A 27,899-nucleotide genomic window follows, 5' to 3' on the forward strand; every position below is an offset into this window, starting at 1 on the left:
GGAGCTCCGAAGCCCAGGCGTTTCCCGGGCCACCGGGTCGTCCCCGGCCACAGCCGGTTGCCCAGGGATGAGGGCCTTGACGGACGGAGGGGGCGGGGGCCGCGGCGGCTTTAAAGCGCGGGGCCGGGCGGCGCGGGGCGGGGCGGGGCGCTGTGGGAGCCGCGGCGGGGCGCAGGGCGCAGGGCGCGGCGGCCGGAGCGGGGTCCCGGCGGCGCAGGCGGGCGCAGGCGGGCGCAGGCGGGCGCGGGGGGCCGCGGGGGGCCGCGGGGGGTGCCGAGGGGCCCGCGTCGCCGCCGACATGGCGCGGCACGTGCGGTGACGGTGGCCGCGCCCCCAGGGCCCCAGCCTCGCGCCCCCGCGTCCCCGGGCGAGCATGGAGCGCCCCGAGCCCGAGCTGATCCGGCAGAGCTGGCGGGCGGTGCGCCGCAGCCCGCTGGAGCACGGCACCGTGCTGTTCGCCAGGTGAGGGCCCCCGCGCGCCGCGGGCCGGGGGGGGGGGGGGGGGGGGGCGGCGGGGCGGGAGCACCGGCCAGAGGGCGCGAGCGGGGCTTCCCGGCGGCGGGTCCCGGCCTTCCCCGGGCGCCCTCCCCGCTCCGCTCCTGAGCGGGCTCCCCTTGGGTGGTGCCTGAGCGCGCCCCGAGGGCAGCCAGCCGCGGCCGGGCCCCGGAGCGCGCCCTTGGAGGACAGGGCCGGGGCCAGGGGGTGCGCGGGCCCCAGGGGAAAGGTAGTGACCCCTCTGCCATCACCAGGGGCAGGGCTCCTCGCCGTGGTTTCTCCGGAGCTTTGGCTCTCAGAGCCAGCCCAGAACTTCTGAGGAGGCGGTTTTGCAAAACGGCCTCCCCAAACAAAGGGGGAATCGATTAGTGGGGTTGCCCAAAAGCCCCATGAGCCCTCTCAGATGTGAATGATGCGCTCCCACTTGCGCCTCCCAGCTTTCCCTAGGCCCACTGTTGTCTCAGGCACCCTCTGTGTTCCTGCTACTTCCAAGCTGTGTGACCGGAGGCAAGTGACTTAAACTCTCTGGGCTTCTGCTTCCTCCTCCGTAAGGGTCGGGGTAACAGTTATACCTGCTGCTGAGGACTGTGAGGGATACAGAAGTTAACCACATGTAGAGTATTCAGTGCCCAGGAGTTGTTTTCTTTAAAGATTTTATTTATTTATTAGAATACACAGAGAGGAGAGAGAGAGAGAGAGGCAGAGGGAGAAGCAGGCTCCGTGCAGGGAGCCTGACGCGGACTCGATCCCGGGAGCTGAAGGCGGTGCCAAACCGCTGAGCCCCCGGGGCTGCCCTGAGGAGTTCTTGATAGTGCTGTTATCATCACTGGCCGAGCCCCTGCAGACATGATGAGACTAGGAGGTTCTGATCCAAGAGTGGAAGGGAGAGAGACAGAGACAGAGAGAGAAGAGGAAACAAAGGAGAGAAGGGCTTTCCTATTTGAGGACCCCTCCCTGTCCCAGCCCCCTGACCTGTTTATGGAGGGGCTGCTCTACGCCAGGTCCCTGGAGAGGATGACCCTCGGAGCCTGTGGAAGAGGTGAGAAAGGGTCACCAGCAAAGCTGGCAAAGGGGTCAGTGCCCGGTTGGAGGCGGTGTTCTAGCTCCCAGCTGAATCCCTGCCTCCCCACCCCACCCCAGCCTGCTGGGCCGCCAGGGTGCGCGGGGCTGGCCGGGGCCTGGGGGGACCGACAGCCCAGGGCTGACACGTGGGCCTCCCCCGACAGGCTGTTTGACCTGGAGCCTGACCTGCTGCCCCTCTTCCAGTACAACTGCCGCCAGTTCTCCAGCCCGGAGGACTGCCTGTCCTCCCCCGAGTTCCTGGACCACATCAGGAAGGTGAGGAGGAGGCGGGGCGGCCTCAGATCCAGCAGGACGCCTTCCCAGGAGAGAGTGAGGGACTCGGGCTCCTCGGGAGAGTGACTTCTGCCCTGGCCTGGTCTCATTCCCCTCTGCCGCTCCCCCAGGCCAGAGACGTCTGCTCCTTGCCCTCTGTGCTGGGCTGGGCAGAGCCTGGGGCACCCTGTGTGCAGCCAGCTGGTCCCCGGCTCCCAGAGGTGGTACTGGCACTGACCCACTAGGGGCCATCTGCCTCTGACGCCCAGGCTGGGGTTCCCTGAGAGGCTCGTGACTCTCACAGTGCCTCAGTTTCTCCCTGTCTGGTGCAGACAGCACCGTCCTGCTGTTGTGTTTAGGGCTTTGAGACCCTAGAGGAGAGGAGCTGCCATCACAGTCTAACATCAGTAGTCTGGCCGCATGTTGAGTGCCTACTGTATGTACACACAGATTGCCTTGCATTTCTTTTCTTTCTTTTTTTTTAAGATTTTATTTTATTTTATTTTTTTAAGTAATCTCTACACCCAACATGGGGCTTGAACTTGCAACCCCGAGGTCAAGAATCTCACACTCCACCAACCGAGCCAGCCAGATGCCCCATGACCTTGCATTTCTGATCCTGGCAAACCGAGGGTCCTGGTGACCTCTCTTACTCCTGGTTGGATCCCCAGATTCTGGACTGTGGTTATGAGCAGGTGGGATTGTTCTGGCCTCTCCGATTCACGGCTGCGTTGGCCTTGGCAGGTGATGCTCGTGATTGACACTGCTGTGACCAATGTAGAGGACCTGTCCTCGCTGGAGGAGTACCTTGCTGGCCTGGGCAAGAAGCATCGTGCAGTGGGTGTGAAGCTCAGCTCCTTCTCGGTGGGTAAAGGGGCTCTTGCTCTCTCTGGAGCGCCTCACCTGAGGCCCCAACTCTCCCAGTCCTCCCTGTTCATCTGTTCTTTCTCCCTATTCCCATCTCCTCAGATGACTAGGACCAGGCGGGGTGGATGGTAGGGGAGCTGCATCTGTTACTTCTGTGCTGTGTGACCCCTGACACTGACTTGACGTCTCTGAGCCTCCAATTTTTCTTCCCTGGTGTGGTTTCTCTTAGAACTGTGGAAAGTTAAAGAGCTTCTGGGATTGGCCAGTCTTCTCAGTTTCCTGTTACCGTGTATAAAACCATCCCAAGCAAACGATTCCTGATTTCTCTGGGTTTGGTGGGGCAGTGCTTTAGCTCCACGCGAGGGGGCTGGTGTCACTCATGTACTACACTCAGCTGGGAGCTCAGCTGGGGCTGCTGCATCCAAGACGGCCCATCATCCTTCAGGGTCTCTTTCCCTGTAGTGTCTCATTACTGTGGCCTCGCTGAGCTTCCTCCCAGAGTGACAGCTTGGGTTCCCAGAGAATGGAACCCCAGCGTGCCAGCACGCATCTGGCCTCTCCTTGCATCCCTCTTGGGAACACCCCATTGGCCAAAGCCAGGTGCACGAGGAGCCCAGGCTCATGGTAGAAGGACCCCACTTGGAGGGGTCCTGAATCCTTGAGGTGTGGTTCAGTGGGGGCCACTGACGTGACAGTCTGTCCCAGGGTCCAGGCGCCTTGTCAGATGGTAAGTGCCCTAAGGAAGGGACCCAGGTAGTCTTGTCCTCTGTCTCCAGAACTAGTGCGACGCCTGGTCTTCAGTGGATGTTCAGTAAATATTTGTGGAATAAGTAAACCATATTCAGTTCTGATTAACTGTAACAAACGAGAGCCGTTATTATTCCTGAAGGCTTACTGTGTACAGATGCTGAGAGCTTTCTGTAGATGATCCCATTTACTCAATCCAGCAATCCCATGAGTTGGAACTTTTACTTTCCCTGTTTTGACTGATGAAGCATCTGAGGCTCAGAGAGGTCACCGCACTTGCTCAAGGCCACACAGCTCATAAATGGCGGGATCAGGAAGTGAACTCAGGTCTGTCTGGTTGCAGAGTCTGGGCTCTTAACGCCACGAGCATTGCCTTGGCGAGGAAGAAATGAAGACGGGGAGGGGTGGCAGTGACTTTGCTTGCTCCGAGCTGGGGGTCCCAGGCAAGGCCTTGGCGCCAGTCATGGGGTGATGGCAAGGCTGGGAGTGGAGTGAAATGCTCAATTCACTCTAAAGCCTCACATTGAAGGGGGAGGAGTGTCCAGTGTGGCACCCAGGGATGGGGGCGGTACCCCGCTCAGGAAGCGTGGGCCCTGTGCAGGAGACAAGAAAGGTCCGGGCCTCTGTTTTCTTACCCGTGGAATGGAGCGAGGCCTTCCTCCATTCAGGGGTGACACGGTGCCGCTTGCCTCTGCAGACGGTGGGGGAGTCCCTGCTCTACATGCTGGAGAAGTGCCTGGGCCCCGCGTTCACGCCAGCCGTGCGGGCCGCCTGGAGCCAGCTCTACGGGGCCGTGGTGCAGGCCATGAGTCGAGGCTGGGACGGCGACTAAGAGGCGGCCCCTGCCCAGCAGCCTCCACCTGGAGGCTCCATCTGTCTGTGTCTGCTGCAGCCCAGGCTCCCTTAGGCCTCCCTGCCCCTTGGTCCTTGTCCCCTGGTCATCCCGGAGAGGTAATAGAACAGAACTGGGTGTCAGCCCCCCTAACCTCCAGCTGCAGATGGGGGTGGCTTTCCCTCCAGGAGGGGGCTTCTGGATTTCCCTGCATGCCCGGTAGCTTCTTCCCTGCCTGCCCTCTTTTCCCTCTGGCATCACCTCCTCCTCTAGGAGAGGACCAGTGCTCTGGTCCCAGAGGTGGCATGGGGCTGGGAAGGTGGGGAGCTGTGAGAGCAGGGGTACCTGCCATCCATCCTTGTCAGGTGAGTCCAGGCCCAGCTGGGGAGTGGTGGCTGAGCTTCGGGCACCTTCCCATTTTGTCTGCCTCCATGCTTTTCTCTCCCTGGGTCCTTTGCCTTTCACAAATAAAGAGGAGGGACTTTTCTAGCCTTCATGGTGGAATCACAGGTAGTGGGAGCAGGGACCCGCTGAGGACAAGAGAGCTGACCTAAGTCTGCAGTGGGCCCATCCGGGTCTCAGATGCCACCTGCCCGAGGGGTTTTTCTTTTGCTGTGTCCTGTTCCCTCATTCAGCGCTGCTGCTGGGAGCTCCTGTAGCTCTACTCTGCAGGAACCAGCTAGCCAGCAGGGGAGGTGGGGGGGGGGGGGCTGGCGAAGAGCAAGAGCAAGGAACGAGGGGTGATTTCATTCCAAAGGAGCCTGTGTTCCCATGGCTGTTCCTCACGGCCCCGCTCCAGCAGGGCTGGGGTTTATCTCCCCTGAGCCTCCTTTCTGCCGCTGCTCACATCAACTGCAGGGCCACGGCTCTCCACACTTGACAGCTGGGGTGTGCCTGTACTCAGGCTGCTGCATAGAAAAAGTGCCAGAGAGGCCCTCTGTCCTCACCCCCAAGCTGTCTGCACCTTTACCTTCCGCTCCGTGCCGTGGTTGTGTAAGCTCATGAGGAATAAACCTGTTCTGTGTGCCTCTCTGACTGGTCTGGGGGCTGGTCCTTTCTTGGGTGTTGGCTTGTGGCCAGGCGAAGCCACAGGGCAGGGGATCCAGGGCAGGTGGGAAGATGAGGTCAGGAGGGTCAGGGCCAGTGTGGATGTAAAAGGAAGGAGAGGCTTGAGGAAGGCCAGAAGCCAGTGGTGGAGACGGAGCGAGGGGTCTGTGATAGAAACTGGCTGGCAGGGCACCAGACTCCGTTCTTCTTCCTCTTGGGCACACAGCTGGACCACCACTTCACCCGGGTTTTCATCCCTGCCCCGATCTGTCCCACCGAGGTCACCCAGGGCCTCTGTTCTGTCCCTGTCCTCACCTTGCTCTTCTGCTCAGCATCCTTGGAAAAGCTGATCACTTCTGCATTTTAAACTTTTTCTTAGAGAAAAATATCACATACAGAACATCTGAGCCTAGTGAATCTCCATGTACCCTTCACCCAGCATTGATGCGACCCAAGACCTCCCCCACCCCCTTTATTCCGCTGGAGACTTTTAAAGCGAACCTAAGACTTGGTGCACTTTCACCTGTCAAGTCTTCCGTAGGAACGTGTGGCTGATACCTTTTCCACCTTCATCCACCTTATCAACACACCTGCCAACATGAGCAATATCTCTTTAGCATCGTCCGATGCCAAGTCTGCTTCCAGATTTCCCTGATGTCTTTCAGCAGGTGGTGCTCAGCTGAGGGGGTCCACACATTGCATCTGGTTGATTTTTATTTTTTTTATTTTTATTTTTTTTTTGTTTTTGTTTTTTTTGTTTTTAATTTTTATTTATTTATGATAGTCACAGAGAAAGAGAGAGAGGCAGAGACACAGGCAGAGGGAGAAGCAGGCTCCATGCACCGGAAGCCCGATGTGGGATTTGATCCCGGGTCTCCAGGATCGCGCCCTGGGCCAAAGGCAGGCACTAAACCGCTGCGCCACCCAGGGATCCCCCGCATCTGGTTGATTTTTAAACTTACGTTAAATTTTTACGTTGTTATGTCTCTTAAGCTTCTCCTTCTTGGCCCCTCTCCCTTCTCCCCAGGCCTTTGATTTGTGGGAGAAACCAGCTCATTTGTCCAGAGGCCTCTCAGTTCTGACTTGGCTGATGCTTCCTTGGGGCGTCTTTAAACTTACTCCTCCGTACCCTGTAATCACTGTCAAGTGCGGTTAGCAATGGGGGGGGGGGGCCTGCTTACCTTTTCTTAAAGATTTATTTATTTATTTATTTATTTATTTATTTGAGAGAGAGCGTGTGTACACAGAGGATGAGAGAGGGAGAAGAAGCAGACTCTCTGCTGAGGAACCCATCCCTGCTTAATTTTTGAGTCCTTTTCTTCCCTTAGATTCCAGATGCCAAGGTCTCCTGGTTTTCTTGCTTCCTCGATGCTCATTCTTCCTTCTCCTTGCAGATTCCCCTCCTGTCCCCTGTGGACCTCCTCTGGCCTCCTGTGCAGATCCCAGCCAGCCCCATGACCTAAACACCCCAGATACTGGTGGCTCTGGGTCGCATCTCCAGCCTAATGCGCCCCACTTCAGACCCCTGTATCCAGCCCCCTGCCCAACATCCCTATTAAGCATCTCAAATGTACCACCACCAAAGTAGAGCCTGGTATTTTCCCTAGCCTGCTCCTTCCAGCATCCTCTGCCTTGGTAAACCAGTTTACCCAGCCATTCAGGCAGAACTGGGAGCCATCCGCAATTCCTTGCTTTCTCTCAGACCCCACATCTAATCCATCCACGAGTCCTCAGACCTGTTCCAGATGTCTCCATCTCCTCATTCCCCGCCCCATTCTTGTCTGGGCTACCTTGCTGTCTGGCTGGATACCATCAGCAGAGCCCCAATGGGGGTTGTCTCCTCCACCTTGTCCCCACCCAGAGGCTGCAGTGATGGCCTTGGAACCTACAGCGATCACCTACCTCTCTCCCCCACTCAGAATCCTCCAGTAGCCTCCACGTTACTGGAGTAAAGCCCAGGTCCTGCTGCTCAGGACCCTGTGTTTATTCCCCCCAATCTGCCCCCTTCATGCACGCACCCACACGTCTCATCCCCAGAAGGAGCTGGTTCCAGAGATCCTCCCCATCTGTAGTCTCTCCCTAACCTTCACCAACTTTGTGTTTTCTTCCAAGCACTTGTCCCTGCTGACATCTGCCATATACACTGGCTTGTTGCACTTGGAATCTCTTGCAACCCAAGTGGGAAGGCTGACATGAAAAACACTTTGGGCTCTGTGTTCAGAGGGGGAGAGGAGAGGTGATTCTTCAGACCTCGCTGAAGGGGCACATGGTAGCCAGAAGCTATGCTTGAAGCCCCGTATGTGTCTCTCCAGCGCAAACAATAGTATTTGTTGCAAAGACAGATGATGATAATGGGAGTTGGGCCAGCGCTAGGTATTGATCGTATTGATCGCTTAGAAGACAGAAGGCGAACGTTCGGGCCTGTTGATGACCTACCTGCACTTGACATTGAGCTCGCTGGAGGCAATGTGAAGGAGGGGCGCCTTCCCGTCTGTGGCTTTGTACTTAGTCACCAGTGGGAGGCCCACCCTCCCCAAGGGGAGACACAGTGTGAGGTGCTGAGGCCAGCCCCCCTCTTCCAGGGGTGTTGGCCTGTGATTGTTTTCCTCCTCCACAAGAGCCTTGCCCTTCCAGCCCTCCCTGACACTCGAGTGCGGAGGCTTTTGCAAAGTAGGGGCCCTTGGGTCCCACCCCAGAAATTTTGGGTTGTTCAGAGATGAGGCCTGGACCCTGGGATTGTCTAAAACCTCCCAGGAGACTCTCACTTGCAGCCGGGATGGAGAACCGTAGCATTTGCGGCTGGAGATCTGCGGGTCTGTCAGGGCCCAGGGGCCACCAGATGTTGAGAAAGCGGCTCTGTTGACAAAACTGTGCACTGCCTTCCTGTAAGTAAGCCAGCTCCCCTGCCCCCCAACCCCCGCCCATCCCGGGCCTGCCCCAAGACTCAGAAGCCAGGCTCTGGCCAGCTTAGAGTGTCCTCGGGACAGATCCGAGCTCCCTCCGGCATGACGGGATTAGGTGGTGGGGAGCCAGCCCTGGAGGAGCCTGAAACCGCCCCAAGGTTTGGCTTCTGGGTACAGCCTTCAGGGGCCCAGGGCCCCCCAGCTCCGGGGAGGCTGCCCTGCGAAGCGCAGTGCAGCACGCAGTCAGCTGCTCCAGGGCCCCATCAGATCCGGGTCCTGGGCCTCCAGGGCCCCAGGCCTCCCTCTTGGCCTGTGCCACAGTCTCACTCCCAGCCCAGCTGTCTCCACCTTCCAGGCTTCCAGTCCTGCCGGCAGAGTACAGATTGACCGACCCCCTCTTCCTTCCAGGACTTGACATGCCTGGGGCTACAGTCCACCCTCTGCAGCTTGTCTTTCTGTCTCTCTCTGAGCAAAGTCCCCTGAAATGTCCCCCAAACCGAGGAATGGCCCAGGGCCTGTGAGCTGAGGGGTGCTGTGGGCTGTGGAGGAGAGCCTGGGAGGCAGCTGCTGTGGCAGGGCCTGGAAGATCCACAGACGAGGCCCCTGGTCCTACAGTAGCCATCAGCCCATCCCTGTTCCCAGGCATCAAGGCCCAGCCCCTGCCACCCAGCCAGAATGGTCTTCATGTTTCTCTCTCCCCTAAAGCAGCCCTGGTGGATCTCATCTGACTTGACTTGGAAAATAATTGTTTAGAGGGGAGGGGGGTCACGGGGGTGGGCTCTGGTCCTATGCCCAGGCTCAGGCCAGTGGGGGCTTTGAACCCAGGCCTGCCAGTGGGCCATGAAAGCTTGAGGGGGTCCAGCGATGGGGCTGGGGAGTGGCCCTGGGGCAGCCTGTCTGCACAGGGAAGGATGAGGGAGGCTTCCTCCCCCTGTACCCCGTTCCCTCTGTGCCCCCCTGAATCTGCTCCACTGGGTAATAAGTCAGAGCTGCTATCATCCTACCGCTGTTTTCGGGACCAGCCTAGGGTCCTGGAGCCGGTGGAGGAAGGCCAGCACTGTGCTCTCCTAGGCCGGGAGACACCCCCGCCCCCCCAGAGCAGGGAATTTATCCCCAGCTTACCGTGGGTACAACAGAAGACATAACCTTTGCTCGAGGGTGTTTCTTCTCCATTCAGGCCTCCCCAGGGTCGAGCCTCACCACTCCCCCTGCCCTCCTGCTGCTGGCTGAGGCCAACCCAGAACTGAGCCCTGTCTGCCACTTTTTCTAGGGCCTTCTGCCAGAAATCTTCATCTTTTCAAGTCCAGCAGCTAGTCTAGCCGACAGCCCACTCAGGGGGCCTGCATTCACCCTGGGACTTCTATTGCCCAGGGGAGGCTGTTCAAAGGCTTCATGGGTAGCTCATGGGCCCGGAAATCCTCTGCTACTGCCCAGAGGGCTCTGACAGTGCCCACCGCAGAATGAGTGAGGCTCCCCCCAGCCCCCGTCTCTCCAGCAGGCCAGGCGGCACTCGTCAGGCCTTCCCCTGGGAGAACAGGAGCCTGGGAAGGCCTCAGGGGCCAAAGCCATGGAGCAAGGTAGGGGATGCTCCAGCCTGGCAACCTCAGGGAGGTGTGGGCCAGTCCAGATGCAGAGGCACAGGCCAGCAGAGGTTGGGACCACTTATTTATTCAAGGCACGGTCATAGCATTAATAACAAGAAGGTTCGGCATTCTGGCACATTCCTTTAGTGGTGGTGGCCAAGGGAAGTCCACACCCCACACTGGGGGCCCCAGAGGATGCAATGCTGCTGATAGGCACTTTGCTTCCAGAAGCATCTGAGGAAGAGGCAGGCAAGCTTGGAGCTACTCTTGGCCCAGTGGGACACTTCTTAGAGGCTCTAGGCTATCCTGGGTTCCCTCAGAGGCAGCCCCCTCCAGAAGGAATCAAGCCTGGGGGGTGGTGTTTCCGTGGAAGGATGGGGAGGGACAGCTGGGAGGTAGACTGTGGGGTAGGGTCGGACGGTGGTGGGTGGAGGCCAATGGGTGAGACAAGCGTGGGCTGAGCGGGCAGGCCAGAGGGGAGGTGCCTGGAGAGGGCCTGCATGTGGTGGGAAAGGAGCCAAAGCATGGCCACCCTGCCTTCACAGTGACCATGGGGGGAGAGTGGGGAGGACTTGCCAGTTGCCCTGGGTCTCCAGAAAGAGTTGAGAAGTGAAAGGATTCTGGAACTTTCCCAGCATTTGCACTGTCTTCTCTCAGAACCAACTGCGCTTGGCCCATATGCAAGGGGGAAGCCCCCAGCCATGCTGCCGAGTAATCTGCTGGGACCCTTTCCATATGCAGCACCCAGAGGCTGCTGGGTGGGCAGGGGACAGACAAAGGAGGGGCAGTGACAGAAGCGGCAGGAATAGTCCAGCAGGGGCTGCAGGGATGGGGGGGGGGTGCCAGCAAGTAGTGCCCAGTGGAGAGCCTACATGCCAGCTTCTGGCAGGAAGGCCACACGCACACCAAATATGCCTCCCGGGGGCGGGGGAGGGCCTGGAGCCGGCCACCTCCCTGTGGCATGGGCAGATCTCCCTGTTGGGGCCCTGACCGCTGCTCTGGAAAGGACCCTTCCCTTTGTTGGCTGGTGAAATGCTAGGAGGCAGCAGCCCTCAGGGACTGGCTGGGTATTATTTCCTCCTTATTCCTAACTGGACAAGGAGTGGGAGAGACTGCTGACGCCCCAGCTGACTCAAGCTCTCTGGGAAGATCCCTTATGCCAAAGTCTGGGCCAAGCCCCTGGGGTATGGCAATGTTTGCCTCTCGAGGGCTATTTTTCCCTCCGGTGAAGCCTGGAGCTTCTGCAGCTGAGACATGGGCACAGGTGCGGCAGGGCTGAGACCCAGGCGGTCTGAGTTCAGGGGCACCCATGTGCACCTGGTGGGAAAGGCTCCAGTGAGTGAGCCTGGGGCCTACTTTCAGCAGGTTGGCTGCAAGGACCCAGACCCCTGGAGCAGGGAGCTCAGGAGAGCTCTATAGCATGCAGAGCCCCTTGACTTGGCTGCTCCTCACCCACTCAGGCCTCAGTCAGCCCATCTCTGCATCCTCCCCTGCTGTGCTGCCGGTTGGGGGGGGTGGCTGTCCTCAGAGGCAGGGGTCTGCACCCCTATAACCATGACAAAGTGGCTACCAGCATTATTCCTACTCAGGATTCAGTTCCACAAAGGTCCCGAGTGGTGGCCCTAGGAAGGCAGCCTTATTCCACCCGAAAGGGCTTCTCCATGGAGGACACACCCCACCCCCACAGTCCCTGGCAGGGTGTCTGCAGTGTCTGGGCCAGGACCATACTGGAGGCCACTTGGGTGGTCTTCAGTTCAGGGTGCAGGCAGCCCCAAGGGAGGAAGGGTCCTACTGGGAGGCCAGGGAATGGCCAGTGCCTTCAGTCTGAAGCATGGGCTTCTTACCCTAAGCTGTTGCCCACCTTGGCTATGCTGAGGGTCCAGGCACTCAGGTGGGTATGAGGCAGGAACAACTTTCAGGGGCCACGTCCTTGACCTTGAGGGTCCTCTCATTAGGCCTGGGGCTTGGAGAGCTGTATCTGGTTTCCCATCACTCAGCATTTGGGGAGAAGACCCCTCTCCGTGAATTTTCTGCCTCTGCCCCTCCCACCTCGTAGTAACCAGCCAAGGTTGCCTTCATCAAAATGCACACAGGTCCCATTTAATGAGCCCGGAGTGATCGTGTCCCAGCTGCCCTCGCAAGAATAGAGCAGAGGAGGGTCTCTACCCCGCAGCTCCGGGGGAGTCTGCTGCAGGGCAGAGGGCTAGGAAGGGTCTCAGCCGCCCCTGGCTCCGGGGGATCCCCAGGCAGGGGATGTCCTTGCCGAGGCCCAGCATACACACTTGTGCTTCCTCAGGCTGCGGGGGAGAGGGGAGTAGGGCTGGGCGCCGGGTCGGAGCAGCAGTGGAAGCTCCTGGACAGGGCAGCTGGTGAAGGGTGGCAAAGACGCTGGAGAGTCTTCGACGGGCTTCTTTCTGCCTCCTCCCTTGTGCATATGCCTTCTCCACTCTGACCCCAGGAAGGTCCCTTGGCCTGCAGTCTCCATGCCCAGGGCCTCAGCCACGACTGCCGAGATGTGGTGCCCGGCCGTAGCCTCCATCCCATCCCGGGGTCCCCTGCACTGCCCAGCACCTCCCGTTCTAGCTGGTCAGCAGGTCGGGACCTTCATATGGCCGACAGCTGTCGGGATGCAGACAGCTCTGCCGGGCCTTCCCAAAGTCTGCAAGGGGTAGTGGGGAGGTCCACGTGGCCCTCCTGCCTTCCCCTTGCCGGGCCCTCCCCTGGCCGCCACTCTGGTGGAGTCGCCAGGTGGAGGCCTGGGGTCCTGGTCAGTGGTACTGGCTCTGGCCCTCCAGTTCCAGCCCTTCCTGGAACTGGGTGGAGCCCAGCTCCCTCGCAAAGCCCCTCGTACAACTCTCCTCTTCGCTCTCCTCCAGCTGTCTGTTCATGGTACCGTAGGTGTGCCGAGCAGGGGAGGAGGCAGGGGACAGGTTCATCTCGGGCTCCTGCAGCACTGTGGCCACGTACATCTGCTCAGGACAGAGAGGAGACGAGAGTGAGGTCACATCTGGGGCCAGGCCCTGGGCACGCCCTTGCACTCATGCCCTACCCCCGGAGCCTCTGCCCCTCTGAGCCACAGGTCCTTCCTTCTCCCCCAGCAGCTTGAGGCCTGGCTGTCCCACCTGCTGAGGTGCTCTTGATCACTTCAAGAGCAACTGCACCTCCAAGGGGGAGGTAGCGCAGGCCTCCTAGCTCCTAGCCCACTCTCCTTCAGTACGGTTCCATCCATTCTTGGTTCCAGGTCAGGCTGAACCTAGGGGGAGAGGACACGAGGCTCCCCTGTGCTGGGGTCTGAAGAGACCCCACCTCTGAGATAGTGCACTTCTTAATACAGCAGAGAGGCACATCCACACCCCCCCTGGGGTGGGTCATTGGCTGGCCTGTGAATCAGGATTTGCAACTGAGACTGCTAGCTGAGATCTTGGTCATGTGACCTGTCAAATCCAGGAATGGTCCCAGGAGCACCTGGGAGGGCAGCGAAGTAGAAAAACAGGAAGTGCTAGGGACAGAGCTGTCATCCTTTGAATGGCTTTGAAACCAACTCCTTATTTTGAAAATAGGTAATTATGGGATAGAATTAAATCTTTCCTGTAGGAGTTCATGTCAGTGAAACCAAACAGTCCTGGTCTATGAGGGAACACTCTTCCTACAGAAGAATTTACATATTTGTAGGATTCCAAAGTAAAGCCCATATGAACCTTCTGGTCATAAGGGGAAAAATGGTAACTTAACAATGGAAGAGGCCGTCATCCCCCTAATCTGGGAGTAGTCAGCATCATTGGTAAAAAATGGAACATTCTGTGTCTCTTGGTATGGTGCACGGCACTACCCATAATGTGTTTTAGCCCCAAGGGCTCAGAATCTATCCAGCCTTTGGATCAAATGTCTAGTTTTCAGGGAATACAGGAGATAGTGGAACCTGTTGCAAGACATCATGAAGAAATAGCTGGAAAAATCCAGAAGGTAGGGTATTCTGCAGGACTACTGGCTGGGTCAGCAGGTCATAAAGAAGAGATTGTGTGAAATTACAGGAGATGTGCACAGGGACCAGAGTCATCTAGCATGGAGCCTGGACTGGATCTTGGTTTGGATGTGCTTTGTAAATGATATTTCTGAAACACTTAGAGCCACTTCAATATGGGCTGTGTATTTGAAGACAGAGAAATTTATATACATGGAAAGATGGAAACTGTTAACTAAAAATGCAGATTATACAACAGTATGAACAGTATCATCTCATTTTAGTTAAAATTGTATACATGTATTTAATAAGTGTGTGTGTGTGTGTGTGTGTGTGTGTGTGTGTGTATACCTTGAAGAATAGACACTAAGTTAACAGTAGTCATCTCTGGATGGTGGGAATATGAACTTTTCATTTTCTTGTTTTTGCTTATCTGTTTTTCCCCATAATTATCTGCAATGCTCATAGACTACTGTTGTTATCACAAAAGATTAAAAAAATCCATTCCAATAATAATTATTATTTTTTTAAGCTCAGGCTTTAGAACACGACAGACCCGGTTCAAACTTTGTACTGCCACTTCTTTGTTCAGTAATGCCTTGGGGTCTAAATTAATTGACCATGTTGAGCCTCAGCTTCCCCGTTTGTCAAAAAAGCATGAAAACCTCTACTGCGTGGGTGTATCATAAAGATGAGGAGCAAGATTGGCAACGTATCAGGTTCCTAAGTAGATTTCAGTAACCGATTGCTAACAATATTCCAGAGGGGTCGTCTTGCAAGGGCCCCTGAGGAGAGAGGCTACGTGCAGAGAGGCCCCCACTTCGAAAGCTGTGTAGACTCTCCAACACCGGAGTTCCTTCTCCCCATCACCTCCCAGAGGAAGTCTGCCCCTCTCCGCAGGGTTTTTCCCCCCGAGGTGAGGCCGACCTGCAGTTCTGTGCACGGGGGGTGGGCCTGTCCACCACAGTTGTCTCTGTGCATTTGTCCCCAGCTCTGCCACAATCACGGGCCTCCTCTCTCCCCCTGGGGCCCTGCTGCCCTCTGCATTTCCACCAGGCTGAAAACTCTTCCGGTGCCCAAACGCTCCAGATTCTCTCTTCCGGGACTTTGCATAGGCTGATCCTCTTCCTTGAATGCTTTTCCCCCACATCCTACTCCACCTAGCAGCCCCTCCTGCTCCCATTCCTAGAGTCGGATTAGACGGAGGCCTTCCCTGAGCACCCGGGCCGGCTGGCGCCCTTCTTCGGTGCTCCTCCGGGGCGCCACGGGATCGGGACATGGGCCGAGCCGGTAGCCAGCTCAGAGCGTGCGTCGGTGGCCGTGCGTCCACACCGCGGGGGTGGCAGGGGTTGGGCAAGCGCTCGGGCCCTCCAGGCTGAGCCACGCTGCGGGCGCCACCCCTGCCTTACCATTCGGTGCAGGCTCCCAATAGCTCCCTGCAGCTCTGTCTGCGCCGCTCTGCCTGCCATGTGTGCCCTTGGAGGCAGCCTTCGGTCCTGAGGCCACGCCCCAACATGTCCCTGTGTCTACACGACTGAGCTTGCTGTGGCTGGCTTCTCCCTGACATTTCTCTTCCTCTCTCTGTTCCTTACAGAGTATGTCTTGTTTCTTCTATCTTCCCACATCTTCAGCCAGGGCCACGGCAGCAATTGGACCTGGGCCAAGTCCTACTGTGTCAGGGGAGGGAGCCCAGGCGCCCCCGGCTCCTCCCCAGTACCCAGGGGGTGGGCACTAAATGCTGGTGCCCCCCCCAACTGCTGCTGGAGTCGCCCACCCCAGAGGTGGCCCCCCTCCTGACCTGTCCCCCAGGGTGAAGGCACTGACTCACAAGGGACGTGGGTGTGGAGGAGGTGCTGCTTGGCTCCATGTCGAACACGGTCTCCATCTCCTCCTCGGGCTGCGGCGGTGGGGAGAGATGTACAGGGTCACGGAAAGGGGGCGTCCACCCTCTGGCTCCCTCCCCCGCCAGATCTGCACCTGGACCTCTGGCTCCCCTGGAACGCCCAGACCTACAGGCCTGGGCTGAAGCCCACAGGGACAGGATGAGGACTGGGATGCTGGTGGCTCTTTTCAATGTTCCATTCCCAAGATCCATAATGGGGTGAAGTGCAGAGAGTTGGGATTAGGATCGAATATGAGCCTGCTTTGACTCTAGTCTCTTCTTTCCTCCCGGGGTTTCTCCTCTCTCTGAGAACTGCCGAAATCACAGTCTAGGTTCCCTCCCATCTCCCTTCTCTAGAGTGGACACCCGGGCAACCAGCTCGCATGGCATTGTTGTACTGGGAAGACAGAGCCAGAGGCCTTGTCCCCTCTGGTTTCTCGTGGCCCTCGAGCCAGGGATGGAGGAAGGGCCAGGCAGTGAGGGCCGTGGGGGTCTGAGCCCAGGGCCTCCAGACACAAGGCCACTAAAAGTAAAAGGATTCTCTTCTAAGAGGCTCCTTCCTCCGACTCAGCAGGATACCAGAACTTTAAACAAACTTCCTTTCTTTTCTTTCTGTACATTCATTTTAAAAGGACACCATTTACTATTATAGACAGAAAACCTGCATTAACTGACAAAAGCAGACACAGAAATAAATGCGAACCAACAGAATAGTGGGTAACCATGAAAAATAAAAAAGATGTTTCAGTCCCTGGAAATCATTTTTAACATGCCTGCACAGACGCGCTGCGCCCCTTTGGGAAATGCCCATCTAGAGCGCACAGCATTGTTGGCATGGCTCTCGGCAGGCAGGGACTGGCTCCCTTCTCTGAGGACAAGGCAGGGTCCCAGTGGCAAAGAGCTGAAGGAGTCACAGGGCCCAGACAGCCAGGCCTCTAGTTCAATAGCCTGGGATTCCTTAAAAGGTGATACCTTTCCATCTCCCCAGGGAATCGTCCTCCTCCGCACCCACCCTTCCACCCTTCACCCCGTCCTTCTCTCTCAACCCTCCATCCTTGCAGTGGTGTTCACAGCTCGGTGGCTGGACAGACTCACAATGTGGGAGGGATGCGTGACCAGCCTGCTGTTTGGAGGACATGCCAGAGGGGAGAGGGGGAGGGGATGGCCGTCTTTGAAACCTCCCCACCGCGCCTGGGCCACCCAAGGGCACGCACACATGCACACTGAGTGTGCACACACCATCACTGAAGGCAAGAGCCTTTCATCTCTCGCACTGTGGCTGTGCAGGTTGGAAGGTGGCCTAGGGTCGTGTCCCCCAGGGGGCCGGAAGAACAAAGGGAGGAAAAGAAGGGTAACTCACCTCATAGTCAGATACCCTCTGGAGCTTTCCCAGAAGAGTGCTGAGGAAGGCGATTATCATGGAAATGATGAGCGTGGAAAGGGAGAAGAAGGTGATGGTGTGGAGCGTACCTGCCAAGGAGAAGAACAGGCCGTGGGCCTGGGTGCTTGAGAACCGGAGCTGTGGGCAGGAGTCTGGAGCCGAGATGCTGGGTCCCTAGGGACCACCTCAACACCTCTGTGGAGGCCTCGAGTCCAAGGCAGGGAGGCCCCTACCCCAATTCTCCTCCTAGCAACTGGAGTCAATGAGCCTGACACAGGACGTCATCCCTCGGTGCTATGTGACCATTGGAATTTGGCATCTTAAGGATTCCAGGAAAAGAATTTAATTGCCTTAAGCGTCTACTCCAGTGCCCATTAAACCTGTCCTCCTCGACCTGTCAGTTTCCTTCCAATATCACAGTCCCTGGGGCAGTAGCTCTGGGTTACTCATTCATGCTGCTGCCCCCAAATACAGTCTCTGGCGCACACCTGTCCTTGCACCTAGCACCAGCAGTTACCTGTGCTAACGGCACTGAAAAGCAATCCAGAATTCAAGTCATTTACATTTCTCTCAGGAATATTTGGTAACTTTTTTATGCCACCAGTTTTCTACTGAGGTAAAGATTAAAAATCAATCTTTATAGGGGCATCTGGGTGGCTCAGTCGATTAAGCCTCTGCCCTCGGCTCAGGTCATGATCCGAGGGTCCTGGGGTCAAGCCCCACATCAAGCCCCACATTAGGCTCCCTGCTTAGCGGGGAGTCTGCTTCTCCCCCTCCCTCTGTGTCTACTCGCCTCCCCCCCCCCCATGCTCTCTCTTTCTCAAATAAATAAATCTTTAAAAAAATCAATCACTACAGTCAGAGGCTGACCCATGATGATGCTTGTCATCGTGTTTCTCCAAGAGCAAAATGGCAAGCAACCTCAATATGCAACAGTGGAGAGCTGACTCAGATGGGTAGGATTCAATGCAGCTGTTCAAGAGCCCGTGCTCAAACAGGAAATTGCTCAGAACGTTATGTTGAGTGAAGAAACTCGGGATACGGGACCAAACATTATAAAGTAGAAATCATGATTTTGAAAAGTAAGAATAAAGCAGTAACTGTCCCCTGCCCCCCATGCTCCTCTCTGTCCCCCAGCCTGTGCACACAGAATGAGGTCTGAAAGCCACAGCAGGCTCTGGGTGAGATTATGGGTCATTCAGAAACATACAGTCTAGGGCAGCCTGGGTGGCTCAGCGGTTTAGCGCCGCCTTCAGCCCAGGGCCTGATTCCTGGAGACCCGGGATGGAGTCCTACGTCGGGCTCCCTGCATGGAGCCTGCTTCTCTCTCTGTGTCTCTGCCTCTCTCTCTCTCTCTCTCTCTCTGTGCCTCTCATGAATAAACAAAATCCTTAAAATAAATAGAAACATACAGTCTTTTATACTTTAGAGGGAAATTATTTAAAAAATGAAGTCTGCTAGGTGGCAGGGAAAGACTAGAGGGATACGAAGTAGGGTGATGCCAACAAATGGATAATGCACAAAAATAACTAAGGGCAGAGCTGTTTCCAGCCTCTACCGCAACAGGAGTAAGAAAATACGGTTTCCTTTCTCCACTCCACTGAGAAGACTAAGGTCCAGTGTCCCTGAGGGAAGACCAGTGTGGGGAGAATGCAGGAAACCATCTGGTGGCGGAGAGGATGGGGAGGTCAGAGTGAGCTGCTTGCCGTGGGGCGGGGGAGGAATCTCTCCCTCCAAGGGGCCAGGGTCAGTAGCTTGGTGTAGCTAAGAGCAGGGGGAAAGCTGGCCACTGGGCAGACCCCAATCCTTCTCCAGGTTTTAGGGAATCCAAGAGACCAGGCATCTTATAGGGTTCTGGGGGGAGGTCACGGGAATTGACCCTGATAGCGAATATTCTATTCTGACCAGCCTTGAGTTAGAATGCAGGAAGGTGATGTTCCTTGCTCTGAGGGTCGTAAACCAAAGTGCATCCGATCTGGACCGTGTCGGTCCAAGCCGTCCCCTTAGCTTCCAAGTTCTGCTGGGACGAGCCCAATTTAGGCCTGGAGGAGCCGCCTGGGGGGCTGCCATCCGGGAACAACCCTTGCTCCTCTCAGGCCTTTTCTGCTTTACTAGAGCAGAGGGGTTATTGAGGGCTTTGTGCAGCCAAGGGGAGCAAGCAGAGGCAGGCCTGGTACCTACCTAATCGCAGGATGGAGAAGAAGAGCATCCAGAACAGACCCAGGAGCGGTGCAAAGATGGCCTGGTAGACGGCAGCCATGTGGATCTGCTCGTTGAGTTTGGTGGGTGCGTAGGAGTAGTACATGTTATAGCGGTCCGTGATGTGCTTCATGCACAGGTACAGCAGTCCTGGGGGGCCGGAAGGTGGAGGCGCGCTCGGGGGCTGCTGCTTCCAGGGCCAGGCCCCCACCCCTGGTGCCCCCACCGCCACCAGGGCCATGCACCCTCCGGTAGGGAGAAGTTGAGCCCCCCCACGTCGGGCCGCTTGCTGGAATATGAGATGGCCTGGGACAGACTATCAGCAGAGCAAGGAGAGGCTGGGGCCAGGGCCGGGAAGGTGGGGTGGCCCTGGGGGCCCCGAAGGAAGACTCACCGAAAGGCACGATGATAGGGCAGGTGATGCTGTACGCTATCACCACGCTGAACACGTTCATCATCCACGCATACTCCCGCCCATACTGGAAGTCCATGGCCTGGCTCTGGGGCAGAAGGCGGGGCTCACTTGGTGGCCTGGTCCCCTTGCCTCGGCTCCTTCTGTGGCTCCTGGTCTATCCCCGGGGAGCTGCCCCGGAGGCTCAGCCTGGCGGACCAGCTCCCTGCCAACCCCAGCCCACCTCTCCTCACTCCTTGGGTCCTCTGTCCCCCTCCCATGGGAAGGAGTGTGTGCAGGGCAGGGCCCAGCCCCCACCTTTCTGATGTGGACTCTCTCTGGCTCCGACCTGGAGAAGAAGAGGCGGATGCTATATAGAAAGAGGGACCCCAGGCGCAACAGCTCCATGCCTGTGCCCAGCAAAGCCGCTGTGATCACGTAGTTGACAAAGAAGGCGCCGTTGTCTGGCAGGAACACACACCTGGCCGCGGGGACAGTGGAAGATGGCACAGAAGCCAGAGGGGGATATTGGGTGGGGGTGGAGATGGGAGGGGTGGAGACGGGGAAGGGGTGGAGGGTGAGGGTGGAGATGGGGAGAGTAAGCTTCAATACACATGTGCCCCCTGCCCACTGTAGTTCATGCACGCCCTTCTGAGCAGGGATGGGGTTGGTCTACGTCAAGGGTGGGTGTGTAGGGAAATATACGCTCTGGCGTGATCTAAAGCAGAGGTGAAAAAATAATTAAAAACATAAAGTGCTGTGGAAATGCCCTCAGAAAAGTGACATATGGCTGCACCTGGGCGGCTCAGCGGTTGAGCGTCTGCCTTTGGCTCAGGTCATGATCCTGGGGTCCTGGGATCGAGTCCCATATCAGGCTCTCCACAGGAAGCCTGCTTTTCCCTCTGCCCGTGTCTCTGCCTCTCTCTGTGTGTTTCTCATGAATAAATGAAATCTTAAAAAAAATAATAAAGCAGAGGTGCTTGACCAGGACCCCTAGATCCCAGAGAGTCCATGGTGGGGAGGGGTTGTGGGCGTCTATGACCTAGAATGGGGAAAAGAATTACATCTTTACATTCAGAAGCCTCTAACTGCAATGTACCACTTCTTTCCAATAAGAACGTGGGCAACAAATCTCAGCGATGTCAGCTACGGCTGTGACCCTGTCACCGTTGCAATCAGCCCACTGCAGTTGGTGGTGACATCTGACAATACCTTTGCACTCACCATCACTTCAAAGTGATGGTAGTTATTAAACACATGGCTAAATTAGACACACTAACTTTACATGACTGAAATGTTCTGTCTGCAAGGGGTGTTCTTGACATAGCTGGCCAGCTTCAGCTAGGAGCCACTGGGCCATCTGAATGAATGGCCACGCTGCCTGTTCTCACGGTGGTGCCCCAGCATCTCTGTTGCTGTCCAGTGTCCCCATCTACACAATTCTGCCAGTTTCTTTGAGAGGAGAAATCTGCGAGCTTCCTGGATAGATTTCAGAACTCCTTCAAAAACTAGTCTTTCTTGATGGCACCAAAGTTGAGTCATGGGCTTACAACTCTTTTCTCTCTCATACAACTGTATCGAAGATACTGACCTAACCAAAGATGCACTCATTCATCCTAGAAAAAAAAAGAGTCCAACTTATCACAAGTATAGTTTTAACTGCAGAAACTTTAGAGAACTCTGGTCCTTGCCCTATAAAACAAGCTGTGAGGGCACCTGGGTGGCTCAGTGGTTGAGCATCTGCCTTGGGCCCAGGGCATGATCCCGGGGTCCTGGGATGGAGTCCCACATTGGTCTACCCACAGGGAGCCTGCTTCTCCCTCTGCTTATGTCTCTGCCTCTCTTCATTCTGTGCCTCTCATGAATAAATAAATAAAATCTTTAAAAATAAATAAGCAAGCTGTGAAAGCTTATGTGTCCTTTGTGACATCACAATAAAGATGCAAACATCTGTGAAAATTGGGATTTTCAACATTTGTAACCTAAAAACAAAACAAAACAAATCAAAATTGGCTGGATGTCCAATGTGATCTATGTGTTGTTTTGTCAAAGATCCTGCCACCCTAGTCAACTGAATGCTCTTCTGCTAGCTAAGTAGCTTCAGCATTCACACTGACGCTTTTTAAAACTAAATGTAACTTTAGGGACACCTGGGTGGCTCAGGGGTTGAGCATCTGCCTTTGGCTCAGGGTGTGATCCTGGAGTCCTGGGATGGAGACCCACATCAGGCTCCCTGCATGGAGCCTGCTTCTCCCTCTGTCTCTGCCTCTGTGTGTGTGTGTGTGTGTGTCTTTCAGGAATAAGTAAATAAAATCTTTAAAAAAAGAATGTAACTTCAGCTTACTTGTATTCAAAATGCATTGTCCTCTTATTAAAGGTGCTAATAAAGATTTTTATTACAAATTTACTTTTAGAAATATTTTGGTAACAATATTTCAATATAATTGGTGTTCTTTGCAACCCAGGTATTTTGTGCATTTAAAGACATCTATTCAGAGTGTATATGAAACTGGCAAAATCTGAATAAGCTTGGTGGATTGTATCAATGTCAATTTCCTGGTTGTGCCAGGGTACTATAATTATGCCAGATGTTACCAGAGGTGGGAGGGAACTGGATGAAGGATACACAGGACAGTGTGGGGGCAGTTTCCTATAAATTTACATTTCGTTCCAAAACTTCATTCAGAGAAGGGATCCCTGGGCTTTACCAGATTGCCAAATGGGTCCATGGCGTGGGAAAGGTTAAGAGGTTGCTTAATGAGAGTCTTTGCATGCATTCATCTCTCTACCCATGTGGGCAAATGAAGGAGATGTGTATCTACCTGCTGTAGACCTATGGAAGCCCTAGGGTACCCTGGGAGCGTGCTTGGGGCATACACTCTTGTACTCACTGGAACCTGATGGATGCCTGCTCCAGATAGTAGATGTCAAAGAGCCACCGGAAAAAGACATCCAAACTAGAAGTAAGAATAAGGTAGGTCCTTTAGTTAATGAATCTAGGCTTGGGGTTCAGTCCCTCTTGGCCTGTCTTCCCTCCCTCTGTCCTCCCTTATTCAATCCCTAGAGACTCTTGCATTCTAATATCCCAGCTGCCAGTCCACACTGCCTCTCTGCCTTCTTAATGCTGGGCCACCCCCACCCCTAACCCTCTGGCCTCTCATCTCAAGGCCGCCTCTTCTAGCAAACCTTCACCAGTCGTTTTCTCCACAGTGCTTTCTCCCTCTTCCGAATTTCTACTGTACATTGGCTGCATTTTTCCCACCTTAGGCTGTCGGTTAGCTGATGGGCATGGCTTATTTCCCCAGCTGGATAATAAGCTCTTTGAAGGCAGAGTTCATGGTTGACGCCTTAGCGTCCACATGATACCTGGCTCATGCTGGGCTCATGACAGGCATTGGACTGTCACTTGCGGAATGGATTTGCAGCAACCACAGGTAGGCCTATAGTATCTGAAAGAGGAGGTTCCAACTCTAGGGTGAGCCTGTCTGAGAGAGGAGGGATACTGGGAGGTGAGGTACCTGGTCAGTCCCATAGAGGGCAGAATAATCACCATGAACACCAGAAAGATATAGCACTTGTTCACTATGATCAGATTCTGGCTTGATCTAGAAGGGAACAAAGAAACATGTGATAAGAACCAGAGACCTAACAACAGCATGGATGGAGAGACAGAGACAGCTCCCTGGCCTAGACAATCGGTTGGCTAGTGCATACCAAAGCCATCTACACAGAGCACAGGGAGCTCTGCTGCAGCTGGGAGCAGCAGGCAAGGGCAGTAGAGTCAACTAGTCTGGTCAGCCGCGGGCACGGGATGGGGAGGAAGGGCACACGTGCACTGTGGGCTTGATATCTTAGTTAGAGGGACATTACCAACAAGACTCAGGATCCCTGCCGAGTTTCAGTAATCTATAAAAGCCATGTTCTTGGACAGAGAAAAGACCAGTAAGGGCTTCTGTTAGGAGGGTAAGAACTTTAGGTGCAGGAAATCCCTTCTGAGATCCACACTGTCTTCAGGTAAAAGCAGGTCCACCTGCCCCAGGATATGGTAAATATTTTCTACCCAGATGGCTACCATCATAGAACTAGTAGGGCTAACCTGCTATTCGGGCTTAGTTATAGGTCCTATTGTTTAAAATGGGGGTGCTGCTCGGGCCACATGGGCCTACAGTCAGGTTGAGTTCACAGGTTCGTCTGTGACAGCCTTCTTGACGTTCTTTAGACAAGTCCTGCTCTCTCCTCACCCTAGGCCTCTTGCCTAAAGTTCCAGGCCACCTGTCTCTGCCTATGGCTCCAAACCCTCAGTGCATGGCTGGAGGCTGAGGGAGCTATCCAAGGAGGCCTTGCTTTGGGCCTGAACATGCCTGAGGTGGTGGTGGCCCAATCTCAGCATCCCTGAGGCCAGGGGCCCAGAGACAACTCGGTCTCCTCTTTCAAAAAAAATTTTTTTTTAATTTATTTATGACAGTCACACACACACAGAGAGAGAGAGAGAGAGAGAGAGAGAGGCAGAGACACAGGCAGAGGGAGAAGCAGGCTCCATGCACCGGGAGCCCGACGTGGGATTCGATCCAGGGTCTCCAGGATCGCGCCCTGGGCCAAAGGCAGGCGCTAAACCGCTGCGCCACCCAGGGATCCCATCGGTCTCCTCTTTCAAAAAAACCTATCTCTCTCTCTCTCTCTCTCTCTCTCTATCTATCTCTATCATCTCTATCTCTATCTCTATCATCTCTATCTCTATCTCATAGTGTCTTGGGATGGTTTTGGGTATCAAAGCCATCCCATGTCAGTTTGACTCCTTAGGCCAGATGGGAGGCCTGAGCCCCCAGGCTGGCGGGAGAGTGGGCTGGGGAAGGGGCTGGCGCCGGGGCAGAGAGCAGGAGAGGCAGAGAGCTAGGAGAGGAGCCCCCATCTCACCTGGTCCAGTGGGCCTCTAGGAAGGCGGAGAGGTAGACGATCAGAGGCAGTATCACTGTAAATGCCCAGAGCATCAGGGAGGGGAAGAATTGGGTTATGACCGGGCTCTGTAGGGGTAGAGCGGAGATGTGCAGAGACGTCAGTACAAGCAGTGCCCCTTCCCCTTCCGGGCCACCCTTGCTTCTCCCCCACCTCTGGCCTCTTCTCCCCCAGCTTTAGTCCCAGAGCAGGATTGGTTTCCCCAAGGCTGCCCCGGGGTCCTGGCCTTCGTTGTCAGCCTTGCTGGCCAGGGGTCTGGGCTGAGGCTGACACCTCAAGGTCAAGGAGTGCCCTCAAGGCGCACGGGTCTTCTATGCTGAGGTCCCTGGAGGGGCAGCCTGGGCTCTTGGTGGTGACTTCGCCCCAGGGTCAGAGCCAGCAGCTGTCACTGACCTCATGGTTCAGAGAAGGCAGGTGGGACATTACCTTTAATGTGATGTCATGTGACAGGTGGGAGAGAAGGGAGAAGGTGTGAGGGAAAAATCCCTAGGGGCAGCTATGCTGAGGCGTCCCTCCTGTGAAGCTGACAAGCAGCCCAAGCAGTATGGCTTGACTGCGTGCGTGCGTGTGTGCGTGCATGCGTGTGTCACTGGAATAAGGATGAGGATAATACGGAAGTGGAGGCCTTCTAGGCCTGTTATAACAGCCTGGAGGCTATAGGATTTGGAAATGGGCCGGCCCAGTTCCTCTGAAGTCCCTGTCAGGGCAAAGTCCCTGCATGACTCCTCCAGGGACCAGTGCTCCCAGCCCGGAGTGGGTGTGTGTGTGCAAGTGAGGGAGGTGAAGGTCCCGCTTCACCTGGGAACTGATCTCACTCTTCCCCCTGGGAACTGACCTCACTCTTCCCCACCCTCACCCCTACGCGCCAAATGGGGAGGGGGGCACAGCTCTAGAGAAAGTGAGAGAACAGAGCTGTCACACTTGCCACACCCTCTGCTGCACCTTTTGTACCCCTCGCTGGCCCAGGGTGACCCAATCTAAAGGAGCCCTCCAAGCCCCCTCATTACTGGACCACCCATCCCCTCCACAGCTCACTCCAGAACCTGCCTGCAGCACCCCCACAGCCCTCCTCCTTCCTCTCCCATTCCAGCCCCTCAGACAGGCAGTGACCTGCACAGTCAATCCCTTTAGGACACAGGACACTCTACAATACCATTTACACTGCTGCCACCTCCACAATGTTGGCAGTGCCCGGACTCCAGAGCCGTGCTCCAGGGGGCCCCCCACCCTATTCTCGCCTGAGTTCTTCCTTCATCTCCCTGGGGCCCCACGCCTGGCCTGAGCAGAGGCAGGACCTGCAGCTTCTCGATGGGGCGAGTGACGTTGTACATGTCGATGGTGTTGATGATGATGGCAGGCGTGGTGAGGAAGAAGAAGAGGAAGAAGAGGAAGGTGTTGATTGCGATAAAGCGCGCCCACCAATGGAAGCGGCGGACAGACAGGTGTTTCCTGGGGAGGGATGGAGGAGGGAGACTCACTTAGGATCTCAGGTCCAGCCCTTAGACGGGGCCCACGTATGGTTTCCAGCATGCCAGCTAGAGACCTGGATGGCCCTGGTCTAACTCAGCCCTCTCCCGCACCCCGCCAGGCCCAGACCTGAATGCACCGGGCCCTGGATCTGCCCCTCAGTCACACTCTTTGTCAAGGCCCTCGTGGTGGGGTGGGGTTAGGTGTGGGCAGAGGCTGTGGTGCCCAAGCCCAGTGGGGAACAAAGTAGGGGAACTGGCCCAGATTCCTTTCCCACCCTGTTCTCTTCCTTGGTCTGGGAGGGACTGAATGGAGAAGGGAGGGGCAGAGGGGGCTTACCAAATAATGTCTTTAGGGTGTGGGGCCAGGGCAACCCTCCAGTAGTAGGATTTGACGATGGTGGTCACTGAAGACTGCTGGGGGGGTACGCCACACTGGATGTACTTGTAATCTTCCCGGATGCTGCGGAGATGGGGGTAGGAGGCAGAGGTTGTGTGAGGGTCACAGTCTCAGGAGGGGTCCCATGCCAGGGTCCTACAGATGGCCCCACTTCCTGGGGATTTGTGAAGCCTCCCAGGATCTTAGAGGTGGGCAGCTCCTAAAGCCTAGTCCCTGGAGGAAAGAGGCACCAGTGGGAGGGACTGCCTGGGAAGAGAGGGGACCACATGGGTCTCAGCTGAAGTCTTTTCCCCTTGATGTCAGTGACAGCAAAAACACATGCTCTTTCCTTGAGGGTGACAAGGGAGGTACTAATTTCAGCCTCATCTTAGTATTAATAGCTACCAACTGAGTCCTTTTTGTGTGCTGGACACTGTGCTAATTGACGATGAATATAATCCCAATTGCACAGATCACTAAATTGAGGTCCCTGAAGACACAACCAAAGAGGGACAGGTGCTGGCACTGGAGTCCTTGGTCTTCTAATTCATGTTTCTGCTGTAATTAAGCCTCAGATTCTCTCTACTGAATGACAGTGTCTCAGAAGAGAAACAGTTTTGTCTTATATTGGTATATTGTTTTATATAACATATATACCAAATAGAACATATATCGCTTCTTAACCCTCTGGGAAGTAGGTAGACAGGGAAGATATAAGTGGACCAAAATTGAGAGTTACAAAATTTGAGAGTATAAGTGACTTGCAAAATTACACACAATTGTATTTGACCAAATTCTAGGTGGTTCCACTGTTCCCTTATAGAGTGTGGGTGGGTGAGGACAAAGTGTTGTGTATGATCAGCTCCCTCAAGAGAGAGGAGGGCCCCACAATACTCCAGGAACTTATGCTGGGGTTCCCATCTATTTGATCCTGTCCTAAGGATCCTTCCAAAACTTTCCAGAGTGCTACTCCACTCCTTATCGAGGTAGAGCTGCCAGAGGCTGGGGCAGAGGAGGGAGGAGGCTGTAAGGCTATGAATTAGGGGAGGCCTTGCAGCGGAGAGCAAGTAGAGCTTCTCTACCCTGACTCTGTCACTCGCGATGAGGAAAGGGGTGATGTGTAATGGGGGGAAATGGATTCATTCTTGTCAAGGCCTAGAAGAGAAACCAAGATGTCTATTCTGACCACCTCTGTGCTACAGCAAGGACATGAGAATGGGGAGCCCAGGGCCTGGGTATCTCTGGAGACAAGCAGAGTCTGGCAGCTGTGGGGAAACGGATGCAGACATGCTCTGGAAAGCAAGGTGGCGGCCGCCTCTGAGGCGCATGGAGGGGTTGAGGGGTGGCCAGAAGATGGCAAACTGGAGGGAGGTTCTCTCTCCTTCTCCCCTTGACTGGAATGGAGGTGAAAGAGGATGGTTTCAGAGAAGCAGAAGCCCATTCACAGGGCTGGACTGGGCACAGCAAGCCGCTGGCCC

The 27,899-nt window shown here is 55.6% G+C and overlaps 2 protein-coding genes across 3 annotated transcripts in view; one reads left to right on the forward strand and one right to left on the reverse strand.

Moving 5' to 3' along the window:
* The first annotated feature begins 278 nt into the window (after nt 1-278).
* NGB (neuroglobin) lies at nt 279-5,294 on the forward strand. The gene is made up of 4 exons (XM_055304302.1): nt 279-462; nt 1,722-1,833; nt 2,575-2,694; nt 4,142-5,294. Exons 1-4 carry the CDS (start codon nt 374-376, stop codon nt 4,274-4,276), a joined length of 456 nt encoding a protein of 151 aa, XP_055160277.1. The 5' UTR covers nt 279-373; the 3' UTR covers nt 4,277-5,294.
* A 4,584-nt stretch (nt 5,295-9,878) lies between these two features.
* Nucleotides 9,879-27,899, reverse strand: part of TMEM63C (transmembrane protein 63C) — a 69,303-nt gene continuing 51,282 nt past the window's right edge. For both annotated transcript variants that reach the window (XM_055304343.1, XM_055304342.1), the window contains 11 exons: nt 26,383-26,505; nt 25,872-26,025; nt 24,538-24,644; nt 23,142-23,228; nt 22,515-22,580; nt 19,942-20,104; nt 19,627-19,732; nt 19,215-19,382; nt 17,013-17,122; nt 15,599-15,667; nt 9,879-12,778 (listed from right to left, as the gene is read on the reverse strand). In XM_055304343.1, coding sequence (XP_055160318.1) covers nt 12,578-12,778; nt 15,599-15,667; nt 17,013-17,122; nt 19,215-19,382; nt 19,627-19,732; nt 19,942-20,104; nt 22,515-22,580; nt 23,142-23,228; nt 24,538-24,644; nt 25,872-26,025; nt 26,383-26,505 — 1,354 coding nt within the window. In that variant the 3' untranslated portion in view covers nt 9,879-12,577. The remainder of the gene's footprint in view (nt 12,779-15,598; nt 15,668-17,012; nt 17,123-19,214; nt 19,383-19,626; nt 19,733-19,941; nt 20,105-22,514; nt 22,581-23,141; nt 23,229-24,537; nt 24,645-25,871; nt 26,026-26,382; nt 26,506-27,899) is intronic.

Source organism: Nyctereutes procyonoides, unplaced genomic scaffold (assembly GCF_905146905.1).
Source record: "Nyctereutes procyonoides isolate TBG_1078 unplaced genomic scaffold, NYPRO_anot_genome, whole genome shotgun sequence".
In the NCBI taxonomy this organism is placed as follows: domain Eukaryota; kingdom Metazoa; phylum Chordata; class Mammalia; order Carnivora; family Canidae; genus Nyctereutes; species Nyctereutes procyonoides.

Coding starts and splice junctions, on each gene's coding strand:
- NGB (XM_055304302.1), top strand. CDS start 374: ATGGAGCGCCCCGAGCCCGAGCTGATCCGGCAGAGCTGGCGGGCGGTG. Junction 463..1,721: donor GGCACCGTGCTGTTCGCCAG/GTGAGGGCCCCC, acceptor CTCCCCCGACAG/GCTGTTTGACCTGGAGCCTG. Junction 2,695..4,141: donor TGAAGCTCAGCTCCTTCTCG/GTGGGTAAAGGG, acceptor TTGCCTCTGCAG/ACGGTGGGGGAGTCCCTGCT.